This window comes from Phaeoacremonium minimum, assembly GCF_000392275.1.
Source record: "Phaeoacremonium minimum UCRPA7 unplaced genomic scaffold PA7_03_scaffold_348, whole genome shotgun sequence".
NCBI classification, from domain to species: domain Eukaryota; kingdom Fungi; phylum Ascomycota; class Sordariomycetes; order Togniniales; family Togniniaceae; genus Phaeoacremonium; species Phaeoacremonium minimum.
The window spans coordinates 198,991-219,835 of record NW_006921252.1 but is presented as its reverse complement, the minus strand read 5'-3'; the positions used below and the strand labels follow the sequence as shown (position 1 = coordinate 219,835).

The window sequence follows — 20,845 nt, the reverse complement described above, 5'->3', positions numbered from 1 at the left end:
CAACGTAGTCAACGTAGTCAACATGCCGTAATAATCGTGGAAAGAAGAAGACCTGACTACTACCTACCTACTACAGTGGACATGCTCCATCATCACAAAAGCACCCAAGCCTGCAGGTTACCTTAGCCCTTCGGTTGGAGCGAAGCGTGTGGCTGCCCAGCCCCGGTCCTGACCTCCACGGACCCGGGAAACCCTCGCCTCCTGGCCCAGCCAGCAGTACTTTTGCATAGGGCGGAGTTCTCTCGACGGATGCTACACTGCAGCAGGCTCGCACCCGTATCTCTCCTGTTCGCTCCAACCCTCGCCCAAACGGGCCAAATCTCGTTGCACAATATCTTCTTGTCAAAGCCGCCTTGCATGACAAGAGAAGAAAAAAAACACGCATCTGAACTACGGAGTCGGCCCAGTTGAAGAAACTGAAAACGTCAAGAAAACGTCATAAAACATCACAAGAGAGCGTCCAAAGAAAAAGAAGACCGCTGTCGCCGAGGAACGGATGGACACCCCACCATCAATGACGCCCGCGCGGACCGGGGTAGCTCCTGGCAAGGGGTGTGTATGTGTGGTAGATAGGACCTGGCCAACTAGACAGCCAGCTATCAGGTATGCAAAAACAGACACTTCAGCTTCAATAGAACGAGAGCAGATAGAAAACCTGCACTTCCGGTCGAATTGACTTATCAGCTTATCAAAACAAGACTCTTAAATCGCTGAACAAATCGCAGCCGCCCAGGACTTTCCGTCAGACAGAGATAGATTACTTGCATTCGATGCCCAGCCAGCATGGCGCACCTCATTCGATCTCCTGCAGCCGCCCCCTGCCCCCTTCCGATACGAACCATTGATCCAACCAGGCACGTTATGCACCACTACCGAATCTCGCCATCTACCATGCAAATCGAATTGGCGATGTGCCGTAGGGTTGCAATAAGGAATTGGAATGAGAAATAGATATCAAGAAACAAAGAATAGATCTCGGCGTGGCAGTGACTCAGACTCGCGGCCAGACGGACGCGCAAGCCTTCTCCCCAACGTTTGGTTAAGCGACTGCAGTCTTGCCCAACGCTTACACCGAGGTTATCAGGTAAGCAACGTCGGGTCGGGTACGGTAGGTAGTCACCGCTCAGCGCTCTGTAATAAAAGTTATGAGAGGTAGAAAACATGCGTGCCCAGACTCTGATGTGTTATGGATCCGGGATCGCAGCTTGCGTTCCAATACCAACGTGAACGAATTCTGCCTGAATGCAGGAACTCCGATACCGATATGAAAGACTACAAGCCGAACACCATCATCAGGCAGCTTCACGGTGCTTGCGCGTATGCCCACATAAATGCAAGTTGGGACTTATCCCATGCCTATGGGGAACGAGGTTCGTTCGCCTCAAGCTCGTCCGGGAAACGGATGGCCCTGCCGGCCACTGGTAGGCTCTGGGCTTCGAGCTCCTGAGTGTTGTTGCTCGCATCGATCGCCTCGCCGCGCTCTCCCGTCATCGGCCGCGGCGTCTGTGTGCCGGGGGTGCCCCGGGGAGACAACGGCTGCTTAGGAATAACGGAGCCCCCGATCCTATACATAGGCCGGGCCGATGTCGAGCGCGAGCCGCCCGGCGGTGTGATATCTTCTGAGGCACGCGTAGATGTTCGCGGCAGACGCATCACCAGAGGACCAATACGGAATGGGTTGCTATGTTCGTCTGAATTCCCTGGTGTTGTAATCGTCCGTGAGAGCGTCCTCGGCAAGTAGAAGCCTAGCTTTCCAAGCGGAATGCTCAAGCCATGGACAACCTGCAATATCACATTGTATTAGCAATGCCATTCCACTCTCGAGATGCGTGGATGTAGCCTACTATGCTGCAAATTGCAATGAACCACACAATGACTGTGACAGCCTCCCCCAATTCAGACACATCTGCTCGTGGCTCGCCATCGCTGGTCTTCAAGCCTTCGACAAATTCCAAGGTGATGTACAAATAGAAGATCGCAGAGACACCGACCGGACCGAAGAAGCCCACGAAAATGGCATGCCTAATCTCCTCTATCTGCGGAAGATATTTGTGAACAGCGAGTATCCAAGGCAGGCGACGAAAGAGCAGGATAAGAATACCCAAGGGAATGAGTCGGTAGATAGGGACGACGCTATTGTGAAGAAAGTCGTTCCAGGGGCACACAGTACCATACCACATGAAAATCGAGACGTTCAACAGCATGTCAATCGTCGGCTGCAGCGAATCGTCCAGGGTCTCTAGCCTAAACCAATCGTCCCAAGTGAAAACACTAAAGTTTCTGGATTTAGTAGTTGTCTTAATAGGGGGGTGAATAGGGGGGTGGAGGAGCATGAGCATCTTGAGGGCGGGATGTCTCCGGAGCAAGTAGCCACATTTATACAACCCTTCTGTCTCCAATGATTGGAATAAGACTGCAACATATGAAAACGAACGCCAAAAATAACTTACTTTCCAGCAATGAAGCACGCGAGCACGTCGTCGCTTCCAATGAGGCCGCATGTGCCCGTGATGAAGAGCGCCAAGGAGATGGCGAAGACAAGAAAGCTCTCCCGGTCCACATACTTGTTCTTCTCGGCCCAATGGAGCAGCTCCTTAGCCAGCCAGCCCACGGCGGCGCCGTAAATGACACTTAGAATGATGGTATAGCCCCATGTCTCGCCAAACCATAGCCCAATTGCCAAACCACCGCCCCCCTTCTCTGCCACGCCGCCATCGCCGATATACTTGATGAGATACAGAGCGAGGAAGAGAAAGGGATAACCCAGTCCGTCGTTTGCACCCGATTCGGCAACAATGATTTGTTGGAGCTCCTTAGGTACGTTGTGATCCGCAAACTTACCCTTCACAATAACATTAGAGAGGATAGGGTCAGTAGGCGTAACGCAAGATCCAATTGCCAAAGCATGGAGAAATGGAAGATGTGGAACAAGTGCCCAGACCAGAAGGCTCGTGGAGATCCACATGGCAGTCATGATCGGGCCAAGCAGGATCGACAATGGTTTCCATTGTTTCTTGAGATAGCGGCTTGGTAACTGGACACCAGTCAAAACAAGCTGTACGCCAAGGACTAGACGCGAGAAGTACAGCGTTACAGCATTGAGATTCTCTTGGCTTCCAGCATACTCCAGTGGCCGGACTAGATTCGCAGCTGGAGGAGAAAACGCAACACCTGCAAGCAGCGATATCACTGTCAAGAAAGATGAAGTCAGTAAAGAGGTCTATAAAGGCCTAGGCCTGCATATACAGCCACCGGGAAGGGAGACATACAGGCCTCAGAGAGATAAAAGCTTTCCTTGCACAGATAGGATACGAGACCAAAGAGTGAGATCCATCCGCCCAGTACACTGACGACTATGTTGAAATTGTTTACCGCCAAGGTGGGCATCTTGATAAGCTTTTTGGCGACCAATACCGGGCCGCTCTAGTTTCCTACGGAAGATATCAAGTAACTCCAGAGTCGTCCTTGCTGGTCCGCAAGGCTGGAAGGTAGTGATAAGGTATAGGAAATGGGGTTAATGTTATCGAATCATTGAATTGGCTTGCTGTGACACACTCTGGGCGAAATAGCAACGCCAGGTTGTGAATTTTTTTTCCCTCAATGGGAAGCGCGGGCGACACGGTCGAATGTGAACAGTCTACTGCGAAGGTTGATACCAATGATAAGGTCACGCTGATGACCTGAAACTCGATCGGGTAGTGCGGATCAAGATGCAAAGAGTTGCCAAGATGAAAGATCTGAAATGAGGATGTTACTTATGAGAAGTTCGTCTTGTCACTGGCGGCGGGTTGTCCTGACCGGGAGCCTGGTCGGAATGAGCTGAGTGGGTCACCAACCCGGCCACTTATAGCAGGATGCGGACGGGACCGAGAACGACAACTTGATTCTTAGTGTGTCTTGGCGATTATCACTGAAAAGCAGCTGCATCTTGCGCGCTGTACCTAGGTAGTGAACACCTACCTAAGAGGAAGCATAATTACTTATTGTTTGCGTAGTATCAAACGCTCTCGATGAGTGCTACTACTGAAGTATGATGAGTAAGTAACTAAGTAACACAGGTACAGTAGTCAACCGTCAGGTAGTTAGTCATACCTAATAACAAAATCGTACTGACCAATACGCCCAATGTCACTGGAAATTATACCCGGAATATCGCTTTCAAATGAGGAGTGTTGCACGTTCCAAATGCCAGCATGGTTAGTGGATGCAAAGCCAAGTCCCCAGAGTTTTGGGTATCTTGGCTTTCCTTGTCTCTCAGTTGTCACCAATTCGCATCTGGCATCTTCTCCAAAACAACGAAAGAAGCCTTTCAATCTTTGCAAGTATGGTGGTATTGATGGACAAAATGGAGAAAAGCTCTATGGCCTGCCAAGTCTGGCAGACTACATTCACATATCCGAATAACAGTTACAACCATGCGCGCCTAATGCGCCGATCGGCTCCTGCTCCGACCCCTTGTCCTGTTCCAATGAGAAAAACATGCCTATGCGCCGCCAGAGCGGCTGCCGCGATGTGATAAACGCAGGCTGTGAGCTTGCATTTCTGGTATCAACCCCTCTTCTTCGCTCCCTCGACGGCCAGCTGGTCCGCCGCGACGTTACCAGCATCGACAGAATGGCCCTTCACCCAGGTGAAGACCGTCTGCGTGCCCTTCTTCGCTCTCTCCTCTATCTTGACTCTCACGGCCTTGACAAGATCCTGGTTCTTGACCTCCTCGCCTGTAGACGAACGCCAGCCGTTCTTCTGCCAGTTGACGTACCACTCAGTGACGCAACTGATGCCATATTTGCTGTCAGAGAAGATCTGCACTCCTTGTGTCACCGGCACGACCTGGAGAGCGCGCAGAATAGCAGTCAGCTCGGCTCTTTGATTCGTCTGGAGCTCCCCCTTGAGGCGCTCAGAGATGTTTCTGCAGATAAGATTAATATTCATATGACAAACAAAGTTGAAACGAGTGATCTCACCTGGGGTCGTTCTTCCCAAAGAAAACGCCCACGCCAGCCACGGCGCCCTGCTTGCCATTACCCAAGCTGCTGCCGTCGGTATAGATGTTCAGGAGGGTGGCTGTAGCACCAGAAGCCGCGCCCGACCCGCCCGTCTTGATCTTCTTCGTGGACGGACCGGCCTCGACGTCGTCCGCGACGAAATACGACGAAGTGGAGGGTCCAAAGGACTGCATGAACTCCTCTGCGGCCTCTCGCGTGTCGAATTTCTTGTACTTTGGCGCCTTCACGCCCTGGTATGCTAATTGCGCCTCGGTCCATTCGGTGTAGATTCCGGGCTTCGAGCCGACCGCCACGGCGTAGAATCTCGTCGGTTTCGAGCCGGGGTTCGGGTTCTTACCGGCCACGAAGAGCTCCGCCTCGCCCCGAGTGAGAAATGACTTGTCTGTAGACACCCACAATTAGCAGGATAATCCAGGGCAGTCAGGATTCGGAGAGATACTAACAGTTGGCACCGGCAAAGCCGGCGGTGTTGGCCTGGCACTCTGCCCAGGTTAGGTAGACGCCTGGCGTTACGCCGCACCGGACGGCGTAGTACTTCTGTTGGCCTGCGTCCATCTTGCGCTTCTTCGGGTTTGCTGAGGAAGAGCTCTTCTGGACCGGGGCCTTACCCACGGCAGAGGCCTTCATTTTATTCACGGCGGGCATGGTTACTGCTATGAGTCTGAAAGGAAGCTCCTGTATCGACTCAATGGCATACTGGCCAGTAATTGGGCCACGCAGTCGTCTTTCAAGCAGAAACCCGCGACGCTGCAGGGCAAGGTAGTCTTTGTTGGCTGACTGCTGAACAGGTCCAAGCACTGGCTGCGCAAGGCAGCGCAGTCCACGGTAATTACGACGCGTAGACAGTCAGAAGAAACTCATTGTTCGACCGCGCTGTAGCGTCAGAAGCTTGCATATACTGAAAATGGTGGCTGGGCAGAACTCTATGATATCGGTGAAATCGGTACCCTTTGAGATTTGCCCACAGGCTTCCAGGGTTTCTCAGTTATCCAGACGGAGGAAACAAAAGACCGAGGAGTAGTGCTTCGTTCTGAAGACGAGGATAGTCAAGACAACAGAACCTTGGAAGGTGAGGGGTTCCACGCGGCATCCTGTGAGCTCCTGTTTTAGCTGGAGCTGCCCAGAATTGGGGGCGATAAGACCTGATAAGCTGAAGCTTTGACCCCGCGAGCTCCTTCTCTATCAATGTGCCGCAGATTGCCTCAATGCCACCGATGCGCGACATGCAAACTCGCGTTTGAGAAATGGAACACTTGCGTATTTCCTACCTACCAATGGTGGTGAATTTCTACCAAGAGCTACTTGATGCTAAGCTAGGTATCTATCATAGCCCTTCGCGCCTGTGTAAAATCACATGCCCTACGGGGATCTCCCCGGCAACAAGTAATCGCTTAACTGAATGTTAATGCTTGTTGAAGGTGTGAAAGCAAATGTTGTGATCGTCATGCCCAAAGCTGAACCGGAGGACTACCTAAGCTCCTCTACTTGTCTTCCAAACGCAGTTTCATAGTCTCATCACCCGTAGATATGTCATCAAAGTCATGCGTGTACCATCACACCAACTTGGTGAGGATGGTGGCACTTGCTGCCCTCCCATTCCCACGCTAACAAGCTCCAATTCAGCTCCCTTCGCCAGAATAGGCCAAGTCCATGTCCTCCGCCGAGTGCAGCAAGCTGAGGCTGGTCATGGCCCCGGGTTTCTGAGGTTAAGCCGCCTGTTAGGGGCATTCTTTGACAGAAAACGACCTTTCCCATGCGCGAGTGTAAGATGGCCATCGAGCACATCACACAAGGTTCGTGAGTGAGATAGAGCTCGAGGCCGTGGCACAAGTAGCCATCCGGATTAGGGTGATCAAGAGCAAAGACTTTCTGCTCTTCTTCAAGGAGCGGCTTATCCTGGAATGCCTCAAACTCGAAAATTGCTGGCTCGCCTCCTGCGTCTTCCCTCTCCTCGGCACGCACAAGCTTCTGCGCAACTTGACTAATAGCACGAAGGACCGAGTGTGCCATTGGATTTCCAGTATCGCTTTTTGAGTGGTGTTGGTGCCAGCGTGCGTCTGCTGCCAGAGCAACAATGCGAGTGGTTTCAGCTTCTCGCTGAATAATGCAAGCACCCATAGGCTCACCGAGACCGTTCTCCTTAGCCTTGTCGGCCATCTGATGTGCGAGATCCATCCAAATAGGAGCGTCTCTGCTAATTTCGTCGGTAGCGCGCGACACCATACTAGGGTGAGGACCGAGAGGGTTGTTCTTCCGATAGACGGATGGCCAGAATTGCGAAGACCACATGGCAGCCTGTACCTGAGACGTTGGAGGGAGGCTTGGAACTGGGATAGTGGCAAGAAAAACGCCATCATTCATGCCTTCAATCGTAGACAAGCCTTGAATGATCTCATCTCTAGAGAGGACAGCTTCGGGCCCAAGCATGATGTATATCCAGTTCGATTTTCCCGTGTGGATCTGTCTGCTCTGTGTATCTTCGTTCATAACTTGGAGTTTCAGATGGGCTGGGAGGTCGGAGGGCTTTGCGCATCGACGTAGGTGAGGCATGCCCTTAACAATGTCCTCAGGTAGCAGAGTACGCAAAAGTCTGAGAAACGATCTGCGTTAGCCAGGACGAAGACAAAATAGGATGATGCCCTAGGAAGGAAGATGTACTCACCCAATAACTGCATTGGCAGCCTTGACCGGCGACCGAGTCACCATCACTTCACTACAGACCTGATCGTCTCGAAGTTCGAGCGTTGTCTTGAGTGGAATAAGCACTCCGTCTTTGACCGTCTGGGGTAGCAACTGCTGAACCACAGGCTCCTGCTCGAGCACCACGGCACTGAGACGTTGATCAGCCATGGCTGCAAACCGATGGATGGGAGGCAAGGAGAAAAGTAGATGGGGTGTCGAAGGGTGCTTCGACTCAATGAAGCTCCCAAGTCAGGGAGGATGCCACACCACAACAACTAGTGATGCAGGAAGAGACCCAGGAGAGATGAAGCACAAATCGAGCGAGAACTGCCGAGGTCTCTAGACATGGCAAGCGCTCTTCTCCACGGACCGATGATAGGAAAGTGCAAGCTTCACAAAGATAGGCATCGACGAGACCATTATGGATGCTGCTTGTGTGTGTGATTAGATAGGCATGCTCCTAGAAAAGGAAGCTGCAGGGGGGAGAGATGGGATATTTGAGGAAGTCAAAGAGGGCGCGCCTGCCAGGGACAAAAGTGAGGTGTAACGTAAGAGCAGCTTTGTGTCGAGGATGGATGTGCCAAAATTTATTTCTGCCAGGAACAGCAGTCACGATGAGCCAGATCTTATCGGCCTGCAGGTACCTATCTTAGTGGGGTGTGAATTAAGCACTGTACCTTGGTAGTTAGGAACCCTATAGTCCCTGCAGAAGCAAATGTGGGGCCATCGTGGAAAGCCAACCTGCAAACATCACAGCTACAGGGGACTTTCTCTTATCAGGTCAGTGCAATCGCAGGTGTATTGGACCTGGACTTGAAGCTTGTTGGATGCGAACTTAGTGTTTCATGGCTGCATCTGGCTCTCATGTTTCCTTCATTCAGATGCCCTCAAAAGTGTGCAGAGTCATAAATTGCTCCCCTCTTCTTCCAATGGTTTGCTTTGTTTTAAACTATGTAGTCATTACTTTATTGGAACTAGTAAATAGCTGCCATACGGCGTCTCAAGCAGATCGATTCTGTCATTTGCGATCTCTTGATGAGGCTATCAACCAACTGCCTGGATTATTGACTGGACCGCTTCCAGAAGCTGCTTACCCAAACACGATGTAAAGTTCTTGTCGCTAACTGGTTGAGGTTGCAGTAGGGAGATTTCCTTCCTGCTTTCTTCAAGTATCCTGACTTTTAAGGACATCTCTAGGGTCGTATGGATAAGACACAGCGTCTTTGAAGAGGGCCAACTGATGCTTGGAATGTTTGTCGAGCGAGAAAAACAGACAAGTTACTGACTTGACAAAATAGAGCTTTCTCGCGAAAGAGAGTGCCAAGACATAGGAAACGGAGATCAGAGCGGCAAGTCTGATGGATCATAATGACAGAAAGCCCCGCTTACATCTCGGAATACAAGTCGGGCGAATTCTTGAGACAGAGGGGAGGTGTCTGGGCGTGTCTGCACCTCGAGTTTAGGCTGTCTCATTGCAGGGTGGGGGTTCAAATTTCCAACTTGCAGGAGGTGGATGGAAGTTCGGCCAACCCTATCATTGCACCGCCTAGGAAGAGGGAGTGGCAATCTACACTGGAGAAGGCCGAAAGAGCTTGCTCTTAGTTGTGCACCGGGCGTCCAATACTACGGATCTCCGGTCGAAGTCCCGGACAACCTGCTGGAGCTCCTCCAAACGCCCCGAAGGGTTTGTCCCACGTGGAGCGCCTCCTTCGTAAGCTGACAGATAAGTCATGATCCCGTGCCTGGACAAGCCCTCCAGGGAGGACGGGACGGCAACACAGCCCTCAAGACGGTGAGGATGAAGTGGAAATTACATTTCGGTGCTACTAGGCTCTTCTTCTCAGTTTGCTCTATGAAAATCCCTTGAGGCGATCATCACTCCTCGCCTGGTCATTAGCTCGCTGAAAGGCAAAAGTCCAGGCTGTAGCGATGGATTCTTGGATCCGGGAGGGACCAGGTATGGTCGCCCTAAAACTAAGTAGTTAGTAGGTGGTGCATGTACAGAGTTTGAAACGGGGGAGCGAGCGGCTGTGAATGCGCGGACATTTGTCTCAGTGCTGCTCTTGTGCCTAGCGGAACCGGCGATCGAAGCAGCGATGACATAGTGCCAGCAATCCACTGGTTAGAGGCCTGGTCGTACAGTTTGGGCAAGGATCCATCAGGGCCGTTACCGTTTTGTGTTGGTTGCAATAAACCCTGGGAGAGGTTACGTCGCAAGCTGAAAGATGCAAGCAACGAACAAGCGCTGGCTGCTGGGTGTGGAATGCCCGGATGTTAGCTTGACTCCCACTCCCACGCCCACTCACACACACTTACAGTACAGACTTACACCCCACGGCTGCCCCATGATGTAAGGTAGCCAATGATGTAGGTCTAGCGCACGTCGTGCCAGATAGATGCTGGGTTTAAAGAGCATGAATGAGACGGTAGCCAACGCGGACTGCGAGACCCACGGTTCACTCAACCTTCTTCCCGACCCTTAAAATGAATGAATAGCGAAGCCTCGCCCGCTGCCCGTGTCGCATTACCTCGCTCGATTCCAATAAGGCGCTGTATTTCACTATCGCTGTTCCGCATGTTCTGTTGACTCGCCGTGTCTCTCAACAAAACACCAACAGCAACACCCCTGATTAGCCCAAGCAGCGACCGGCAACCCAAGAGACCAAGACAGCACCATCGCGAACCTCTATGAGTCTGAGATCTCTTGACAAATCGATCCGAGACGCTCAATGTGAATTGTTGAGCTTTGCCAAGCACTGAGGCATCCGGCATCGACGGCCATCGCAATTAGCGATATCGATTTTTGGAGTGGAGGAGAGCTCCTAACAGTCCAGCTTAGTCAATTCCGGTTACGGAGAGCGGCGAACTGGTGTCCCATCTGGCTGTGGGTCCGTGTGTGTCGTCTTCGATCGCCGCCCAGAAAAAAAATAAAGGAAAGAGCGCGGGCAGGATCCACAAGGGTCGCACGCAGGAAACCCCTACTAGCGCCCTTTTACCCTCCAGCAGTGCAGCTCATTGGGCCGCTGCAGTGCGCCTCGCAAAAGCCTGGCATCTGCAAGAGTCACTGCAATCCAACATTTTCAGCGTCGTCGATTCGCCAACAACCACAAATTCCATGTCTCCTCCTGCAGCTGTCTTCAGTGCAAGGTCAAGTCACAAAACAGGTTGATACTCACCTTCTCTTTGCGATATCTTCCCTTGTAATATTTATTCACAACAATCAAGAAAGTTTGAACACAACAGCATTCACTAACTTGTGCCGCATTCAAGACACTGGTCGCCGACTCTCGCACTCGAACTCGCAATCGCAGGCGCAGTCGCAGCAATCCTCACTGGCCAAGCTCGTCATGAGCACTCAGGTCGCAGCCTCGTCACCGTCGTCCTCCTCATCGCCCAAGTCCAACCCCCAAAATGGAGAGCCCGCCCCCTCCCTAAACCCCGTCATCCACGGGCCAGATGGCCTCCTCCCACCGCCGTCGGCCCCTCCGGTGCTTGCTCACGCCTTCAAATCCTTGAGCGAGTTCGACGGTGTCGCATCCCTGCGTGAAAGGCACCCTCAACCTGCCTACGACTCACCATATGCCAGGAGCATATCTTCAACCGCCCCTGGCTCCCCGCGCATGTGAGTTGGTTCTGAACTGTTGAACCGTTACCGTTCTGGCTGTGTTGTTGAACGGCACCTCCACCTCCTACAGACAGTAACGGAGTCATTCACTTGCTGAAATGCCAAACTGGGCAGGTGGCTAATTTATCTGACAGACCTCCCCTGAGGCAGAACTCTGGCAGCCATACCCCTCGAGTCCGACCGCACGCTACCACATTGAACATCCCTGGCATGACAAGGTCGAAAGTCTCCCCTGATGGAAGAATTGCAGAGCGAGATGTGGCAGCCAAACTTGTCATTATCATGGTAGGACTACCCGCACGGGGCAAGTCGTACATCACCAAGAAGATACAACGGTATCTCTCCTGGCAGCAACATAACACTAGAATTTTCAATGTTGGCAACAGACGACGCATTGCCGCCGGCATCTCCTCTCCACAGAAACCGCACGTTTCGCAGAATAACCCAAAGGACACTCCAACACAGGCTGCCAACATTCTCCTGAATGTAGTTGCGCCCCCTCCCGTTGATGAGCCCACCACTTGGGATCTCAACGCACCCGCACAGAAAGAGAACGATAAAAATGGTGACGCCCATCACATGGACCAGTCGGCCAAATTCTTCGACCCGCAGAATGCCACGGCGTCTCAACTTCGGGAGAAAGTCGCTATTGAGACTCTAGACGAGCTCTTGGACTACTTGCTTGTGGGACACGGATCTGTTGGCATTCTCGATGCTACCAATAGTACGATCCACCGCCGCGAGCTTCTTGTGAAACGCATCAGAGAGAGAGAGCCAAAGCTTGGCATTCTCTTTGTGGAGAGCATATGTCATGACAAGGATTTACTCGAGGCAAACATGCGACTGAAGCTATCAGGTCCTGACTATAGGGACAAGGACCCAGTCAAGTCTCTGGAGGACTTCAAAAAGCGTGTAGAAGCCTACCAGAGTGCCTATGTACCTCTGGGACAGTACGAGGAAGATCATGATCTGCAATATATACAGATCATCGATGTTGGGCGCAAGGTCATCCACCATAGGTTGAAGGGTTTCCTGAGTGGCGGGATTGCTTCCTACCTTACCACGTTCAACCTGTCCCCCCGACAGATCTGGATCACGAGACATGGACAAAGCGTCGATAATCAGCTTGGAAAACTAGGTGGCGACTCTCCCTTGACCGAGCGCGGTCATTGCTTCGGCCAGGCCTTGTACCACTTCATGACCCAGAAGCGTCAAGAGTGGCTGGTCGAGCAGAAGAACAAGATTGCGCAGTCAACATTCCCACCCAAAGCCGGCGATCATACTCCTCCCTATCCTGAGAGGAATTTAGAGTTAGATGAGAAGAACTTCTGCGTTTGGACATCTATGCTGAAAAGAAGCATTGAGACTGCGGAATATTTCGATGCCGACGATGATTATGATGTCAAGAACTGGGAGATGTTGAATGAGCTGAATGCCGGTCAGTTTGAGGGCATGACATATGAGGAGATTGCGCAGAAATTTCCCGAGGAGTATCAGAAGCGTACTTCGGACAAGCTCCACTACATCTACCCCGGTGTTGGTGGCGAAGGCTACCTCCAGGTGATCAGTCGCCTTCGAGATATGGTCCGTGAGATTGAGCGCATCACAGATCATGTCTTGATCATCGGCCACCGATCCATCTGCAGAGTTTTGATGGCTTATTTCATGGATCTGACCAGAGACGACATCGCCGAACTTGATGTGCCTCTTGGCATGTTGTATGCCATCGAGCCGAAGCCATACGGCTACGCTTTCCACGCATACAAATACAACGAACCTAATGGCTCGTTCGATGAGCTGCCGAACTACAAACCGCAGAAGACGACGGACAGAAACAACTAACGAGTGAGAGCCAGTCACTGGCTACGGTATATGAATGAACCCCTAATGTACATATATTTTCTTTGGACGATTTGGCGTAATGGAACGAAGCGGACGCTCTGCAGCCAGTGGCAACTGGTACAAGGAGTGGTCGGCGTATGAGCGGCTTGCAGGATCCATTAGACGGATTGCAATTCTTGGCTTCGAGCATGTCATGGCAATAGACGGCAGGCATCCTTTTTAAACCAGACCAAATCGGTTTGGCATCTTTTGTCGGAGTTAAGGCTATATGTACCTCAACCAATTTCGCCTCCAAGGAGGTTCCTTTTTTGCTTAGCTAGCATGGCGTTTGCTCACTTAGATGGCAAGGCAAAGGTCAGAAAAAAGTTGAATCATGAAAAACAATTTCACCGAACACAGGCTCCTACCCAGAAGCATCTCGACCTTTGTAAGGCTATGATAATACAAGCTTCTTGCTTCCTTGATGGATGATCACTATGGAGACAGGATTATGAAATCCTTTATTACCAATAAGTCTGTTTCAACGCCATCCTCTAGCGGCTACTCTGCCACGGTGAAGTTGAAGCTTCCTGGGCCAAAGCCATGAAACGAGCTTGTCTTGGGCGCCGAGACAAACTACTGCGCGTTGCTGACGCAGCAGCCATTGCCTAAATTTCAGCAGATGAGGACCCTGCGCTAAGTGGAAGCTTGAGATCCTAGCTGCGGAGTTAGCGCGATGACCTCTTATCGGTAGGAAGCTGGCGCCGGCATCTACAATACGAGACCAATGCGAAAGCCCAATTGCCTTCATGGCGCATTTGTGGTTTGTCTTTGGCGATTTCCATATCTTCTACCCTTTTCCCACAAAACCCCATCTTCAGCCTCGTTTATTCTGTTTATTACCGTGGTAAGAGGCCAGTGACTTGGATATCTCAACTCGAACACGCGTTTATTACGATATACAGCTCCATTTTTACGGTTATTACCTGAACCGCCAACGTTACTTACTACTTCCTACCATACCTGTCTACCTGTGTAGTGACTGTAGCTGGAGAGTCACCACCAGTATCCAGCGACGCTGTCGTTCTCGTGTACAGTCAACAACGAAATCTGAGCTATCTAGCCTACTGGCACTTTCCGACTGCTTGCCCTCATAGCGTGGGCTACACCAGCTCTTTTTTTCTGGCACACGCGAGGTTGCATCTCGATGGCCCGATCACAACGAGAAGACTCAGCCACGCCGGTCCGCACAACCAGTGGGAACTCGACGTATCGGCGGCGGCGGCCCTCCGAATTCCAGCTGCCGGACGGGCGTAAAATCCTCGTCGCGCTGCCCGAGGAGGCGGAAGCACTCCGCACCAAATACTCGTCCGCGGCTGCGGCCAGCGGCGAGACGCTGCAGACCGAGGTCGTGGTCCACGGGTCAGCCGAGCACCAGCGCTTCCTGCAGCTGGCACACGCGCACCATGAGCTACGCCGCGCCGAGCTGCGTGCCCGCCACGGCAGCGACTTTGAGGAGTGGGAGAACGTCAGCTCCCAGCTGGATGCTGTGACGGCGCAGCTCGAGAGCATTGCGGATCACAGCGCGAGCCTGAAGGAGAACTTCAGCAAGTTCGGCTACGATGCGAGGCTACGAACGTACGGCGACGAGAAGGGCGGCGGCGGAAGCGGCGCAGGAAGTTCAAGTGCCAGCTTGAATGAGGAAAAGGTTGACTGGAATGAGCGTCGGAGCGCAGATATGATCAAGCTATTCAAGAAACCCGTCATCAAGCAATACTTTCATCGAGGTCTCCTGTGGAGATCCAGTGATGAGACCTCAGTTTTATCTTTTGAGCTCTTCTTTGACCTTCTCTACGGTAAGCTTTCTCGTACCTTGCTCGACGTTGAGGCATTGGCAGAAGCCTAGGAACTGATATAATCTGGATAGTCGGGATTATTGCTATAAATGGTGATCACGTTTCTGAAGAGCCAAATGGCCACGAGTTGTTGCGATTCGTGGTGACATTTTGCATGAGTTGGAAGATCTGGTCAGACGTGGCAATGCTTATCAGCTGGTTCGAGACAAATGATATCCTTCAAAGAGTGGAGATTCTGTTTCTCATCGCCTGTCTTCTTGGGTGAGCATCACCATGATCAGGCATTCCCTGCTCCCAAATGTTGCTAACATAGATATTGCCAGACTCACCACAAATATGCTGCAAACATTCAACGAAGAGCATGACACATATGTCCAACTCACGGGATTCTATCTCACTTCTAGATTATTCATGGCAGCATACTGTGCGCTGACAGCCTTTCTTCTGCCACTGGTAAAGGGCATGATGATGGCCCAAATTGGGCTATTAGTACTGGGCTCCGTTCTCTGGATAGGTAGCACCCAAGTCGAGATGCCCGGGCGCCTGGGCCTTGTCTTCGCCGCCTTATTTATTGACTTTTGCGGAAGTACTGTATATGTGTCGCTCTTCAGATACGCTCGAAACCATGACAACAAGACAGCTAAGAGAATTGGCAAATTCTTTGAGTTCTATCCTGCAATCAATATCGAGCACAAGGTGGAGCGCACCAATGCGTTCGTCTCACTAGTTCTTGGATACGGGGTGGTCGGCCTCATCTATCAAAATGCGGGAAACTTTGCTCTGAACGCCTTCTTGGGCAAGGCAGTTCTAGGCTTAGTTCAATCGTTCATCTTTAACTGGATATATTTCGAGGTTGATGGGGATAACCTACATCTTCATGCTATTAGACGACATGCTAATACCGGTAAGTTTACACTCGGCCATATCAATGTGTTTATTACCACTGACGAGCACCTCAGCTTTCCTATGGCAGTTCTCACACCTCTTCTTCATCATGGCCTATATTGTCTCGGCTGCTGGCCTCTCCAAGCTAGTTGTTGCCACTGACTGCGCTGACGCACCCGTCGATACGCTCACCGAATTCTACATGGAGAAAGCAGAGCATGAGATCGCCCTGGGAATCCGTCTCTTCTATTGCGTTGGACTGGGAGTCGCACTGTTCTGCATGGGTCTCATCAACTTTTCTCATGAGCACAAGATCCCACCGTATTGTCGCGTGCCGCGCTGGATTCGACTCTGTAATCGTGCCGCCGTCTGTGCCATTTTCTGCTGCCTGCCTGCTGCAGAGAACCTAAACAGCCTGGATCTCATCTCCATCACAACTGCGCTGACTGCGTGGGTCCTCATACTCGAGCTTTTCGGTAAGAGCTCCAAAGGCGATAGCCTCTTCGGCGACGATACAAAGTGCCGATATACTGCACAATGTAGCAAGAAGGATCTGGAGAAGGCCATGAAGACCGATGGCGAAGTCGATGTCATGGAATTGGGCAGGCGCGAGAAGACTGCTGTGCCAGCTGGTGTTGAATAGATTGTAGTCTCTCTCTCTCTATATATATATATATGTGTGTGTCCTTGATAGCATCAGAACTATTTAAACATATACCTTACTCGAGGGCGAGTCGTATCAGAAAGCAATAAATGGATCCAATCAGCTGCCCTTCCCAAAAGGATCAAAGAAATAATATAAGGCTTGTTTCTAGTCCTCCAACCGGGGCAACAATTGTTAGTCTCTTGAAAGGATCACGGTACTGAGCTACAAGCGCCATGATACTAACTTAATGCCTTATAGATTCTGATTATTCATTACCACGTCGATCAATATGTTTATTACTATGTTTACTACTAAAGTTCACAACAATGGCACTCCCTTACTGAAAAGGTCATGAGATTCCTGAAGAACTGATGTTTTTTACCTTGGCGGAATGGTATACTCAAATATTGAGTCCTGGTGAAGAGATATAGTATTGTTATTATTAGAAACCCTAAAAGGAGATTGCTAACAAGAGGATATCATCATGAATCTAAACTCTATGACCTAGCGGTCCAACTCTATCACGCAGACTCCAGCTATTCGACCCGAGACCAAAAGAAAAACAAGAGAGGGTTCAGCCGTATTTCTATTATCACGCTGCTCCCGCCGCAGCCGCCATGATAGCCATTTGCTGCATCCTTCGCCGATCGACTTCTTTCTTGAGCATCCCAATGCAGGTCGTGACAGCCATTAAACGCACCATCTCGGCATCCTCCTTGCCATCCTGCCATAGACTCAGGTCCACCCGTAGGCGGCCCCCATTGCCGGCACTGCTACCTCGACTTCCCGGGGTACGCAACTCGGCATTTCGCAGGAACTGCGCAACGGGTGTGCGGATCTCCTCCTCCTTGTCCTTGGCATTTGGTGCTGTAGCGCTGTTGAACACGCGCACGACCCGGTCAAGAACGAGCAGTGAGTCGATGCCCGCGGCCTTGCGTTCCTTCCGGGAGGCGTACCGCCACTCGAAGGTGCCGAGCCGCGTTCGAAACCTTATTGCACGGGTCGTGAAACCCCGTGATGTGAGCTCAAAGGAATCCCATGCTACGGCCTCTACGTCCTCTTCTTCCTCGTCTGCGCTGCTCCGGCTGCTGCGAGCCCCGCCTTGCACAGGGGGTCCTGAGGATGGGGGAAGCAGACTGACGCGAGGTGGTTTTCCGGGACCCCAGCGGTATGAGGTCGTGCTCAGGTGCTTCTGCTCCGCGTCGTCTCCGGCGACAAGGACGCAGGAACTTGCCCCCCTTGAGCGCCGTAGCGAGAAGTACACCGGCGTTTGGCTGTCCAAGACTGTGCCGTCCGAGCCTACTGCATACACGGGGATGGGGTCGGGACGAGTGGGAATCGGGAACGATAGTGCGGCCTTTCCAAGAGTCTGAATTTGGAGCTGTACAGTGGGGGTAAAGCGGAGGCCATCGCTATACGCTGGCGGCTCGCTTTCGGTGTGGATATTGTTCAGGGATGCGATGGAGGAACGCCCGTCCCAGGAGGCAAGCTCGAAATCGGTATCTTTAGTATGGTGGGTTGACAGAGACGGCGCAATCCCAGAGGTAATTGACCCGTTGGCCAAAGGAGAATATAACTTGGCGGGCATTGTTGTCTTGGGCAAGGCTTCTGTTCAATCTAATTGTGAAGATTTGTCTGACTGGTCTCTGTTGACTACTGTGTTGGAAATATTCCATGGCTGGGAAATGGACATGATTGCGTGCATCTTATATCTCTTCGGGCTCTAATACATTGAAGTCTATACTGCCTCTTCGGTCTTGATACGATTGATACGGTTTGCCCTTGGCGCTTTGGCAGTGCTAGTGAGGCTTGAAGATACCTCCGCACTTTCACCAATAAGCTTAAATTTAGTGGGTCCCACATCCCTGTGAGCATCCTTTTGGTTGCCTCTTTCGTATTCGTCGTGATTTCTGTTGTGGCTGTGTGGAGCAACTGCAAAAACCACCAATTCGACTAATACAGGATACTTCAACAGTAACAGGCATCGTCGTCTCCAAATCAATGAGTCCCAGTGTTTTCATTTCGCCTATTTGCTTGCTACTCTTTTCAGGCGGTACGCACAAGGACTTCTCGACACCCTTCAAAAACTTTCATCCTCACACGATTCTACAAACTCATTAAACTACGTTTGTAGTGGCTATTTACACATCAGTCCAGCAGGCTACAGCTGATTCCTTTTGGATTTTTTTACACCTTCAACTACTTGCTCAGAGGCGCTATCGCAGACCAGAACTAGAAGCTGCCGACTCAAGGAAGCTGGTCGCGCAATAATTTGGAAATACCTGTCAAGTTGTCTCCTGTAGTGGTCGCGTTGATTACCTCCCCGATAGGTGTTGCTTACCCTAGATTCCATGTTCTCTACTTCACATATAGCGGTACTTACCGGTACTACCGTAGTGAGTTTATACTGTTATATAGATATTGGCTTCTGGGAACCGTATGGCTCAGTTCACAGTGATTTTCTCCGCAATTATTGGTGCAAAGGTCGTAAATTGGAAGGATATAGTATATGCTTTGTAAACTTATGACTTGTTACCAGCACCTTGCGAGACCGCACTTCATTGGTCATCAGAACCGTGGGCTATCCCCTGCAGCCGGGCAAGAATGAATCCGGGGGCACGGCAGCGGTGCCTGGCCGGCCTAAGTCTGACAGGCTGAGGTCCGGTCCGCGTCATTGACAAAAAGTGGCTGGATGGCTGAGCATTGAAAGTTGCGTTGCCTTCGGGCTGTGTTCAGATAACGTCGCGAAATTCACGTCGCCGCAAGTGTCTCCTAACCTTCGCTTACCTAGCCTACATAGGTAGTGGGAGATGATGGTACTCATCGGTTGAGCCGACATAGCCCGGTTCAAGGCGTGAAAGGTTCTCAGCACGTCAACGAATCATCTTGGTACTTCAGACTCAGGTGTTATTCTACATTCCCTTTTCAATCAATATACTATGGTATCAAGTAAAGACAAAGATCACCTATGGCTAATATCAACCGAGTTTAATTGAGAGCAAACCCAATGATCCAACCGAACTATCTCTAATGCGCTCTCCTCCCGAAGAAGCCCCTATCTCGATCCAATTGTTGTTCCACCCACATCGGCCACTGGTTATACGGCAGAAACTCGAGGTCAAGGCGACGATTGAGCCACTTCAGCCACCTGATTATGCCCAAATCAATACCCCTGTCCTGGTTTGGCCGCTTCCCAAACTCGTGCTCTGTCTCAGTGATGGTCGCCATGATCTGCTTGATTGCAATCCAATGCGATGCAAGTAGGACCATGACGGGGTTGTGCGTGTCAATGACCCTCTGGAAGTCATCGTATGGGAGCATCATCCACCAGCCGTAGTGGTCGCTTATTGACTTGTATGCTAAGTCGACGGCATATCAGCAATCACTCTCCTCATGCGCAGATGTATTCTTCCTGATCGAGCACTCACCTCCAAATGATGACTGATACAGCTGCGTGATCATCACTAGTAGTAATTCATGGTATTTCTTTGCAACTGGTTCCGTACAGATTGGACCGAGGGATTGGACCGCAGTAGCCGCGGAGTCCACCCAGTCTCTGTTTACGAGGGGTATTTTTTCGAGTTTCGGTTTCATAAGGGCCTTCTGGTCCTCACCGATCCAGTTCGTAAAGAGAAACTTGGCCCCTTTCTGGTACATTTGGGTCGCGACGATCATGATGCCACGGATAAACGTCATGTATTCGGCCATGCCATCGTCTAGTATGACGGACTGGAATGTGAGCGCAAAGCATGTGGCCATGAGCGCATTTCCTTCCTCGAAGGTGTTGGCTCGGGAAGCGTCCGCCAGCGTCTTCTTGATTGCTTTGATCGCCTTGAGCCGGTGCGTCATGGCCGCCGTTACAAGGCTGGGATCATCGTCGATCAGCTCTGATGCTGCAAGTCCCAGGATTGCATGCATCAGGTACTCGTACTGTGTGCCAAGTAAGTTGGTGAATTCCTACAATTATGTTCTCGTTGTGACCCACATTTTGAGACAGACATGGTATTTCGTGTGTCCAGATGCTTTCGTTGCCGAGAGGATAGTGTGGATAGCATTTCATCAGGAAATGTTGAAAGAATCGCATGTCCTGCAGACTGAAGAGAGGTATTTGGTGAGACGGCTAAAGAAGTATCCGTGTAAGCCAAACAAGTTCTTCGCTTGTTTGACTTGGCTCTTACCTGATGATTTACTTGAGGTGTCGTAGGATATTCGCATTTGAGACCAGTCTTCACGCAATGTCCACATGCCGGTCTGGTTTCTTGGCACTGACCTCTCCTATCAGAGATGGATGTTCAGGGTTGTGAGGTGTAATGGCAGGCTTCAT

At 51.2% G+C, this 20,845-nt stretch overlaps 6 protein-coding genes across 6 annotated transcripts; 2 read left to right on the top strand and 4 right to left on the bottom strand.

Annotated features, from left to right (window-relative positions):
* Nucleotides 1-1,790: 1,790 nt before the first annotated feature.
* Nucleotides 1,791-3,387, bottom strand: UCRPA7_4469 (putative plasma membrane protein; the record flags this gene model as incomplete). The annotated part of the gene is made up of 3 exons (XM_007916975.1): nt 1,791-2,280; nt 2,451-3,189; nt 3,270-3,387. The coding sequence occupies 3 exons, from the start codon at nt 3,385-3,387 to the stop codon at nt 1,791-1,793; spliced, it is 1,347 nt and encodes a 448-aa protein (XP_007915166.1).
* A 1,161-nt stretch (nt 3,388-4,548) lies between these two features.
* Nucleotides 4,549-5,651, bottom strand: UCRPA7_4468 (putative ribonuclease h protein; the record flags this gene model as incomplete). Its single annotated transcript, XM_007917052.1, has 3 exons — nt 4,549-4,909; nt 4,965-5,388; nt 5,450-5,651. The coding sequence occupies 3 exons, from the start codon at nt 5,649-5,651 to the stop codon at nt 4,549-4,551; spliced, it is 987 nt and encodes a 328-aa protein (XP_007915243.1).
* A 5,944-nt stretch (nt 5,652-11,595) lies between these two features.
* On the top strand, nt 11,596-13,155 carry UCRPA7_4467 (putative 6-phosphofructo-2-kinase 1 protein; the record flags this gene model as incomplete). The annotated part of the gene is made up of 1 exon (XM_007916978.1): nt 11,596-13,155. The coding sequence occupies one exon, from the start codon at nt 11,596-11,598 to the stop codon at nt 13,153-13,155; it is 1,560 nt and encodes a 519-aa protein (XP_007915169.1).
* A 1,186-nt stretch (nt 13,156-14,341) lies between these two features.
* Nucleotides 14,342-16,518, top strand: UCRPA7_4466 (putative low temperature requirement a protein; the record flags this gene model as incomplete). The annotated part of the gene is made up of 3 exons (XM_007917042.1): nt 14,342-14,990; nt 15,505-15,894; nt 15,950-16,518. The coding sequence occupies 3 exons, from the start codon at nt 14,342-14,344 to the stop codon at nt 16,516-16,518; spliced, it is 1,608 nt and encodes a 535-aa protein (XP_007915233.1).
* Nucleotides 16,519-17,113: 595 nt separating this feature from the next.
* On the bottom strand, nt 17,114-18,109 carry UCRPA7_4465 (hypothetical protein; the record flags this gene model as incomplete). Its single annotated transcript, XM_007917048.1, has 1 exon — nt 17,114-18,109. One exon carries the CDS (start codon nt 18,107-18,109, stop codon nt 17,114-17,116), a length of 996 nt encoding a protein of 331 aa, XP_007915239.1.
* A 1,285-nt stretch (nt 18,110-19,394) lies between these two features.
* Nucleotides 19,395-20,845, bottom strand: UCRPA7_4464 (putative c6 transcription factor protein; the record flags this gene model as incomplete). The annotated part of the gene is made up of 4 exons (XM_007916990.1): nt 19,395-19,413; nt 19,670-19,880; nt 19,950-20,451; nt 20,792-20,845. The coding sequence occupies 4 exons, from the start codon at nt 20,843-20,845 to the stop codon at nt 19,395-19,397; spliced, it is 786 nt and encodes a 261-aa protein (XP_007915181.1).